At 47.5% G+C, this 9,982-nt stretch overlaps 1 protein-coding gene across 6 annotated transcripts in view; it reads left to right on the forward strand.

Annotated features, from left to right (window-relative positions):
* The first annotated feature begins 1,772 nt into the window (after nucleotides 1-1,772).
* The window catches only part of LOC109915949 (collagen alpha-1(XIII) chain-like), a 217,392-nt gene continuing 209,182 nt past the window's right edge, over nucleotides 1,773-9,982 (forward strand). For all 6 annotated transcript variants that reach the window (XM_048616393.1, XM_048616392.1, XM_048616394.1 and 3 more), the window contains exons 1-2: nucleotides 1,773-2,345; nucleotides 3,567-3,636. In XM_048616393.1, coding sequence (XP_048472350.1) covers nucleotides 2,094-2,345; nucleotides 3,567-3,636 — 322 coding nt within the window. In that variant the 5' untranslated portion in view covers nucleotides 1,773-2,093. The remainder of the gene's footprint in view (nucleotides 2,346-3,566; nucleotides 3,637-9,982) is intronic.

Here is a 9,982-nt window from a genome sequence, read left to right on the forward strand (position 1 = left end):
AGCTAACAAGCCGAGCTGAGCTAACCATTCCCTGCGCTTGGAATGGGGGGAAAAGCGTGAACCAAATTTGGGGAGGAGGGCTGTAGGGAGTTCACTCTGTGTTCACTCATTTTTAATCCGCATAAGCTTTTGTCTGGTTTACACAACAAAACCGCTCTTTTCTCTTACGTAGGCACCAGCAGCATCGATTCCAACCTCAGGCGACTGAGTGGAGTTTGCACATTCTCCCTGTGTCTGTGTGGGTTTCTCCGGGTGCTCTGGTATCCTCCCACAACCTAAAGGTGTGCAGGTTATGTGGTTAATCAGTGTTCAGGGATGTGTAGGCTGGGTAGGTTAGCCAAGGGAAATGTAGCTTTAGGGTTGGTGTGGATTTGATGGATCGAATGGCCTGCTTCCACACTGTAGGGATTCAACGGTTCTCTTTGAGCGAGAGATTCCTGTTGAATTTCCTCAGCATCACCTTACCTTGACACCCTGTTGCTGTGAGCTCCCAGAATCTCTCTCTCTGAGCTCGGAGTGAGGAAACAGGCGATATCCAATCCCCCTGCCACCGCATCGAAATGAAACAAATCAATCAGAGGCGAAGAAAGCTGCAGACATCACAGCAACGTATCAGAATGGAGTTGGACTCTGAATGCTGGCTGCAATTTTCAACATCTGTAAGATTCGAGTGAACCTCGGCATCTCCGCCGGTTTCGGGTCGGTGAAGGAGATCCACTGATCTCGGGATCGCTCACTTTCATTAAAACGAAAACAGAAATTGCTGGAGAAAGTCAGTAGGTCTGGCAGCGTCTGTGGAGAGAGAGAAACAGAGTTAGCGTTTTGAGTCCAGCTTTGGAAAAGTCATTTTGGACTCGAAACGTTAACTCTGCCTCTCTCGGCACAGATTCTGCGAGACCTGCTAAATTTCTCGTGCACTGTGTTTTTATTCTGTCAGGTTTCCATCATCAGCAGGACATTGTTTCAGTTGGTTCTTGGTGTGTGTCTGTGCGTGTGTGTTGGTTGTCTTCATGTGTTGTCTATGTGTGTGTCTGTTTGTGCGTGTCTGTGTTCTGCGTGTGTCTATGTGTGTGTGTCTGTGTGTGTATCTGTTTGTGCCTATGTCTGTTGTTTGTGTGCCTGTGTGTGAAAGTGTGTGTGTGTGTGAGTGAATGCGTGTCTGTGTGTCTGCGTGTGTGTGTCTGTTGTCTGTATGTGTGTGTTGTGTGTATGAGTGTCTGTGTGAGAGATTGTGTGTCTGTGTGTGTATGTGAGTGTGTGTACGTGTGTAAGTGTGTGTCTGTGTGTGCCAGTGTGGTGTGTATGCCTGTGTGTGTGTGTCAATGTGTGTGTGAGTTGTTTGTGTGTGTCTGTGTGTGAGAGAGTGTGTGCATGAGTGTGCCTGTGTGTGTGAGAGAGAGAGAGACAGTGAGTGTGTGTATGAGTGTGTGAGAGTGTTTATTGCTGCGGGATTTTCCCGGAGTATTCAGAAGGTGCTGTGCTGGGAGTTACACTGCTTTCCAGCCGGAGTCTACCCGGATTGACAACCGCATGGATCAGGGAGAGAGGTGCAGCATCTCCCGGAGCTGTGTACCGGCGCTGGCTGGCTCTTTGTAAAAAGCGATGTTTGGAGGGAGTTAGTTAAAAATAATCGGATGTGTTATAGGGAAAGGGGGAGGGCGCACACGTCAGTCTTGATCAAAGTGGAGATTCCGACCTGAAACCCGCCCTGTCACGTTGCAAAATAAATAAATTATGTTAAGCAGGCGTCTGGCTAGAAATAGCATTGAGAGAACAGCAGGCAGCGGCTGTGTGAGGTTCCAGAGGAGGACATGGGGCTTTGGCTATAGCCTGGAGGTTACTGCCTGCTCCCAGCACTGACCATAGCCTGGAATCACTTTCCCAAGTCTCACTGCCAAGGGGCGAACCAGAGGGAACTTGCTGTTGGGGAATATCCATCACATCAGCGGCTGGGGGATCTTATTTTTGATGTTCCAACCTATTGGAGTATCATTTTGGAGAGATTAGCGCGCCTGCTTCCAGTCGGAGGGATTCCTCATGAACTGGCGATAGTTGCGGCTGGAGAGGGGATCTCAAACAGGGCGGCACACACGATGGAAAACTCGCCGCCGGCTGTCAAGCGAGAGCTCCGCACAGCCCAGCGCTGCGCCGGCCTTTCGGGCCTCGCCTGCTGCCTCCTGGCCGTACTATCCCTCGGCCTGTGTGCCCTCCTGCACCAGCGGACCTCCGACCTGCAGAGCCGCGTCTCGCATTTAGAGGCGGAGAGAGAGCAGCTCCCGGCCTGGCTCGCTGCCCACCAGCTGCAACCCGCTATTTTTAACCGAGTGGAGGAACTCCTGGACCAGGTTGGTGCAAGTGACGGAGCCGCATTGCAAACTGCCCCAATATACCGACCCGCTCCTTTTCCGCCAACTTCCCGAACCGGAGTTAAACTGTTTCTCAAACACATGCTCCCAGAACGCAGGCAGAGAATCCGCACTCTCCCTGGACTGTTACCCACACCCACTTGGCATCTCTACCTTCCCCTAAAGCTCCCTGCCCTCCCCACACACACCCCCACCCCCAAAATAATTAGACTTTCTTCAAAAAAAAAGTGTGAATTCAGTGAGGCTCCCGCTCGCTGGGAATCTAAAGATGAACCAAATTGCAGCAAAAATGCTGCTGGGGGCACGTTAGTTTCCGAGTTTCATTCATTGTAGAATGAGGCCGGTGACTGAAGTTGGTACTTGGGTCATCTCTGTAGGTAGCGCGGGGCGGGGGGGTGGGGGCGGTGGGGGGCGTTGTTATTTGCTCTAAATGTGTGTGTGCGAGTGTGTGTGTGTGCGAGTGTGTGTGTAAGAGAGAGTGTGCACGAGAGTGTGTATGCGAGTGTGTGTGCGAGTGTGTGTGTATGCGTGTGTGCACGTGTGTGTATGCGAGTGTGTGTGTATGCGAGTGTGCGCGCGAGAGTGTGTGTGTGCGATAGTGTGTGTGTGCGATAGTGTGTGTGTGCGAGAGTGTGTGTGTGCAAGAGTGTGTGTGTGCAAGAGTGTGAGTGTGCGTGCGGGAGTGTGCGTGCGGGAGTGTGTGTATGGGAGAGTGTGTGTGCGAGAGAGAGTCAGTGTGTGCGGGAGTGTGTGTGTGCGGGAGTGTGTGTGTGCGGGAGTGTGTGTGTGCGAGAGTGAGTGTCTGTGTGCGAGTGTCTGTGTGTGTGCGAGAAAGTGTATGCAAGAGTGTGCGTGTGCGAGTGTGTGTGCAAATGTGAGCGTCTGTGTGCAAGAGTCAGTGTGTGTGTGTGTGTGTGCGAGAGAGTGTGTGAGTATGAGACTGAGAGTGAGTGTGTGAATCAGTGTGTGTGCGAGAGAGAGTCAATGTGTGTGTGCAAGAGAGAGTCAGTGTGTGTGTGTGCGAGAGAGTCAGTGTGTGTGAGAGTATGAGACTGAGTGAGTGTGTGTGAGTGCGTGAGAGTGTATGAGACTGAGAGTGAGTGTGTGAGTGTGAGTGAGAGTATATGGGAGTGAGAGTGTGAACCCAGCAATCCCAGTGCATGCCTTTTCATCCCAATCTCCTGCACTTTGCCCCTACAGAGACTGAAGGCTCATTTACCCAAGACCCGAGTGGCTCGCGGGGCTCCTGGAGGCTGTCTCTGCCCCCCAGGTAGGTGCTGAGCTGAAATTTACCCCCATTCCCCACTCTCTGCCTGAGCACTCCCATCCCACACGGTAACGGAGATCACCCGCAGTGTGGCGGATCTGGTCTGTTGAAGTGATTCTGTGTTGGCTCAATGAGGTAGTGATTACCCTGGGGGCTCGGGGATGGGGTGGGGGAGTCACAAAGATCCTGCTAAAGTTCCGTGCTTTCTGTGTTTCGGGAAGGCCTTGGGGATGTGGTTGGGGGGAGTGGGGTGGATGTGAGGGGAGGTGGGGAAACTAGATTTGGACCATCTCAATGAAATATTCGCACATGCGATCCCTGGTGTTTTGGCAGAAGGGGCATCCTGCAGCATCACCATGGAAAATGGGCTAGACTCTTATTGGAATCCTTATCTGGATAGATCATTCCAGGTCCAGATAATCCCTGGAGCAGATATATAGACCTCTCCAAGTAGAAATATACAGGTCTCTCCAGGTACAGATATACAGATCTCCCCTAATACAGATAGACAGGTCTTTCCCAGACTAACTACACAGAGATTTCAATCTGTCAACCAGTAATGTGTGTGTCAGTGCGCGAGGGTTAATATTTGATGTGGTGTAAGGTGTCCAACGTTGAATTTCAGATGATAGTTGCGGAAAAGATTAAAGCTTTGGCTGTTGGCATGGTCCGAGCTGCTATTCTGGTCCCTCTTGCGCCAGTGCTCAGTGCATCGAACTGCTCAAACTATGGTTCCCTCCTGGTACTCAGCGCATTGGCAGCAACCAGCAGACGCACTGCGGTCTCCCACAGAGGACCAGCAGACGCACTGCGGTCTCCCACAGAGGACCAGCAGACCCACCGCCTTCCCCCACTGAGGACCAGCAGACCCACTGGCCTCCCACTGAGGACCAGCAGACCCACTGCTGTCCCCCACTGAGGACCAGCAGACCCACTGCTCTCCCTCAGTGAGGGCCAGCAGACCCACTGCTCTCGCCCAGTGAGGACCAGCAGGCCCACTGCTCTCCCACTGACGGCCAGCAGACCACCACCTTCCCCCACTGAGGACCAGCAGACCCACTGCCGTCCCCCACTGAGGACCAGCAGACCCACTGCTCTCCCTCAGTGAGGGCCAGCAGACCCACTGCTCTCCCCCAGTGAGGGCCAGCAGACCCACTGCTCTCCCCCAATGAGGATCTGCAGACCCACCCGCCTTCCCCACTGAGAACCAGCAGACCCACTGACTGCCCTCCCCACTGAAGACCAGCAGACCCACTGCCCTCCCCACTGAGGACCAGCAGGCCCACAGCTCCCCCCCCTCAAGACCAGCAGACCCACCACCTCCCCCACAGAGGACCAGCAGACCCACTGCCTTCCCCCACAGAGGACCAGCAGACCCACTGCCTTCCCCCACAAAGGACCAGCAGACCCACTGCTGTTCCCCCACTGAGGACCAGCAGACACACTGACGTCCCCCACTGAGGACCAGCAGACCCACTGCCTTCCCCACTGAAGTCCTGCAGACCCATCGCATTCCCCCACTGAGGACCAGCAGACCCACCACTGTCCCCACTGAGGACCAGCAGGCCAGCTCGGCTCCATTAGGAAAAAGCGGGAGTTCGGTTGGAAAAGGCCCATATCCCTGTAGGTGGCAAGTAACAAACTCTTGGAAAATGCAGTCTGGGAGAACGGACCTGCATGCTGGTCCTGTGTGGGGAAAAGGTTATTTGTAGTTTGCTCAGACAAGATCCAACCCACACTTGTGAAAGTTTGCCTTGCTGTGAAATCTGCATTTTGAAAAAAGCCGCAGCTGTTGTGTGTGTGTGTGTGTGTGTGTGTGTGTGTGTGTGGGGCGGGGTGGTTGGGGGGATGCGGTTGTGGAGGTGTGGGTTTGTGGGGGAACATTGGGTTTAGGAGCAGGCCTAACGGTAGCGAATGACTGAACAAGGGTCCCTGCTCCCTACCCCCCCTACATCAGATCTACAACCGACTCTGTGATGTTATTGCTCAGGTTCTGAAGCCAACCCACCACCGCTTCCCCCTCCCCAACCAGCCTGACTGTGGGATGGGAGGGGTTGGGGCGGGCTGAGATGGTTCTCCCCCGGGGGCATGCAGCGAACTTAGTTGATGGATGTGCATAGTGTCGCTGGGACTAGCACTGGGAAACCTATCGAGTTGGAGATAGGGCCCTGGCCTCAGAACTATATACATATATGGCATTACTTCAAAATTCACACATTCTGAACAGTTGGACTTCAAGAGATACTGGTTACAAATTAGAGATTTGCAACCGAATTATTTTGTCCTGGATGATGTCGAGCTTCATGAACGTTGTTGAAGTTGCACCCGTCGTAGCAAATGGGGAGTATTCCATCACACTCCTGACATGTACCTGGTACATGGTGGGCAGGCTTTAGGGAGACAGGAGGTGAGTTACTCACCACGGGATTCCTCGCCTCTGTCCTGCTCTTAAAGCCACAGTTTTGATATGGTGAGTCCAGTTCAGTTTCTGGTCAATCCAAAATGATGTTGAATCCCTCTCTATAATTTAATAAAAAAACAAAATAATACAGCTGTGACTACACTTCACAGGCACTTATTTGTTCTAAGCACTTTGGGGTAGCCTGTGGTCATGACAGGTGCTATAGAAATGCAAGTCTATTCATTTCCTGGTTCTTATGTCACTGTTCTTTTTTTAAGATATTAAATTTAAACTTTCTGTATCTGGGGAGTGATGAGAATGGAACAAGGTGAATGGTTTGAATGTATTTAACCAATGCGTTCATGTCAGAGGGAGCAGTTGAAGATTGTGGATGGGTTTTATATGATATACAGAGGGAGGAAGATCCAGTAGATTAATGACTGCTTCTTTGAGGAATAAATCAATGTATTTGAAGAAAATGATGAGGGACTGTAGACAATTAGAAAAGAAACATTTCCTGGGGCTGCTGAAGAATGTTTGTTTTGAGGATGCATCACTAGGGTGCATCTGCGCCTGGAACAGTTCCCAATGTGGTCAGGATTTGAAATATTAAGCAGCGCTCACAGGTGATCATATAAAATGACAGAAGTACAGGCCAGATCCATGACAGGTACAACCTGAAAAGTAAAAGCTGCATTAACAGCTCGTGAGAACATGTAGGAACCCTTCATTAAACTGACCCAGCAAGAGGACGACAATTAAAGGAAGGTATGCTGCTGGAGCGATCCTCACTGGCTGGTCTGAAGTATCTCCTTTTGCCTGGACCAGCTCCTGCTCCTTCCAATGTTGATGAGAGCTTCTAGACACAGTGTTTAAAAGCTCTTTTCCTTCTTCCTGGTGTTATTTGACTTCTGTTGTATTTGCGGCTCCTCTATATTTGCACTTTGAATTCACATATTGTCATTTTTGTTTTTTACCTCCTCCATGGTACTTCTTTAGAAATAACTTGAGAAGCTTATAAACAAAGTTGACCTGTTAGCCTTGTATCATTCAAGACTTGTGTTTTCCTGCATTGAAAGATTAAATTATAAATTTACTAACATTTTGCCTGAAAAACACATGTTGACTGAGCTGATAAGGACCTCGGTAATAATTTTGTTTTGATACAGTTTATACACTTCATTAGGCACACATCTGGGTTTTATTTGAATAGTTTCCACCCACATTTGGGTCCTATGGAAGTAGGTACCATTGATGTCAGAAAAATAATTATTTTAAACCCTGACCACGCTGAATGCATGTGTGACCCTTGTGGTAGTAGTTGTTTGCATCCACAAGAACCAAATTGGGAAGTAACTATTATATTCCCTAAATCTACAATGATGGATAAAGTATGCTTCCTGAGCAAAAGAAATTGTAGCATATAATCCTTGAGTATTGTTGAAAAAAAATGCATATTTTGTTGAAGCTGAAAGGGAAACAACATTTCTACACTGAGAGAAGACTGCTGATTGGTAAAGGCATAGTCATGGGAAATAAACCAATCAGAAGCCCCTTGCCAACAAGTCACCACTTTCCTCTCATATTGTCCAAATGTTGGTTTTCCGCTAAAATTAGTATCCTTGAGAATTGACCTGATAAATGCAAGACAAAAGCCTTTGACAAAATGTGTCTTTTTCGGCAACGTTCATGAAATTATAGCCCTGGTGAAACAGGTTTGTCCTGAGATTTAGGAGCAAATTACTGCAGATGCTGGAAACTGAACAGAAAACAAAAAAATACTGGAGAACACAACAGGTCAGGCAGCATCCATAGAGAGAAAGCCAGCTTCATTTTTTGTTGTCCGGAGATTTGTTGTCTGCAGGACATAAACTGGAGCCCACTGTCTGTCTGGATTATAACAGTGGGGGTATTGGCAGAGAACTAATTAGAACTTAGTTCAACATTTATATCATTCTAGCAATGTGGAAAATCTTAATAGGAATAAATTATTGTAGCATCTACTAGATCCATGTACAAATGTTCAATTTTATCACATCAATTGCAAATGTACCCTGTAATAATAATGTCAAAGTGTATAGCATATTTTATGCCGTGTCCTAACATTTTATTTCTCTAAAGTTTTATCTGTTGGAAAAATCTGTCTTTCTGTAATGGATCTGGCAAAGTAATGGCTATAAGTAATTTCTCTGTCAACATTTGTTTGATATGTGTGTACTTTATTAAATGAAGATGTATCAGTAGCCAAATTCTGTCAGACCCATTCTATATGAGCAAATCATCAATCAGATTGCCTTATAATAGCAGTGCAGGGTGACAGTCTGTAGTCGTCAGTAGTAATATGTTGACAGTCACTTGGTGGAACACAACTTGAATATTGCTGAAAGGAAATAGGTGTTGCGATGATTTTCATCTTGCTCTCAAGAGGAAAACACAAGATTTCCGAATTTTGGATGGTCACACCTTATACTACTGGAGAAAAGAGTGCTTATTAGTTAGGAGGTCAACTCTGATTGGCTGAGGTGTTGCTATGAGGTAAACAAAGGAATCTATGTGCTCCCTAAACTCCAGATAATTAAAAAAATATACATGGCATGAACATATTCCTTTTGCTTGCAGAGTATGGGTTACAGCTTATACATATATCATTTTTATCAAATATAAATGAGTTACATTATAAGTTGACTGATGATCTTAAATCTGTTGTTATTGTACTGTTGGCACACTCAAGATTGTTCAGCAGGTTCTGTCCAATTGTAGGATCATATCCAACAGGCATTTTGATTTGAATTTTGCAAGCATAGGCTTGCAACAGTGAATTTTTCAGAAGTATAGGGAGCAAAGTATTTGCAGTTGCTTTCTCTATGTCAACACTTTGGCCAATCAGTTTTGTCTTTGGACATCAGCCTTGAGTTATTGAAATGCTTCCTTCTTGCAATCTTGAGTTGTTCTGCCAGGAATGAAGGTTGTTGATTATTCAGTATCAGTTTCATTGAGCCATTTCTGGACACAGGAGTTACTTCAGTTGGTTGTATTTGATCTGACTGTTCCGGATGTGAGTTGGATTGATTGTCAACTGCATTTCATCTTTTCCATTAAGCTGCTGCATAACTGTTAACACTGTTCTGCACTTGCTCTGTATCACACAGGAAAGCGTATGACACCACATTATAGTCCAACAGGTTTATTTGAAAAACACAAGCTTTTGGACCCTTACTCCTTCTTCAGATAGTAGTGACAGAGGCAGTATCAGACGCAGAATTTATAAGTAAAAGATCAAAGGGTCACACCATTGATGAGGATGTACTAAACAAAAATAAGATGCTGTTAAATCTTTAATCAGTTAGAGGGTTTTAATTGATGAATATGTAAATCACTGAATTCCTTTGAAGTCACTGACCTGTGAGAACTAAAGTTTTTGTCAGTGCAGAGGAGAGGTGACATTTTAGGTCAGAGAATGCATGTCAGGTGTGAGGCATTGTTTAGAATCTGTTTGTGGTTTGGTTTGGAGACAGGCAGGTTTTACTTCTAAAGTAGGAATTTACAAAACGCCACAGTTTGTGTGTGTGTGTGCGCGCGCGTGTGTATACAAGAGAGTGTGTGTGTGTGTACGAGAGAGTGTGTGTGTGTGTACGAGAGAGTGTGTGTGTGTACGAGAGTGTGTGTGTGTGTACAAGAGAGTGTGTGTGTGTACAAGAGAGTGTGTGTGTGTACGAGAGTGTGTATGAGTGTGTGTGTGTGCGTGTACGAGAATGTGTGTGCGTGTACGAGAATGTGTGTGCGTGTACGAGAATGCGTGTGTGTGTGCACGAGAATGTGTGTGTGTGTACGAGAATGTGTGTGTGTATGTGTACGAGTATGTGTGTGTGTGTGTGTGTACGAGAATGTGTGTGTGTGTGTATATGTGTACGAGAGTGTGTGTGTGTGTGTGTACGAGAGTGTGTGTGT

Source organism: Rhincodon typus, chromosome 34 (assembly GCF_021869965.1).
Source record: "Rhincodon typus isolate 14 chromosome 34, sRhiTyp1.1, whole genome shotgun sequence".
NCBI classification, from domain to species: Eukaryota; Metazoa; Chordata; class Chondrichthyes; order Orectolobiformes; family Rhincodontidae; genus Rhincodon; species Rhincodon typus.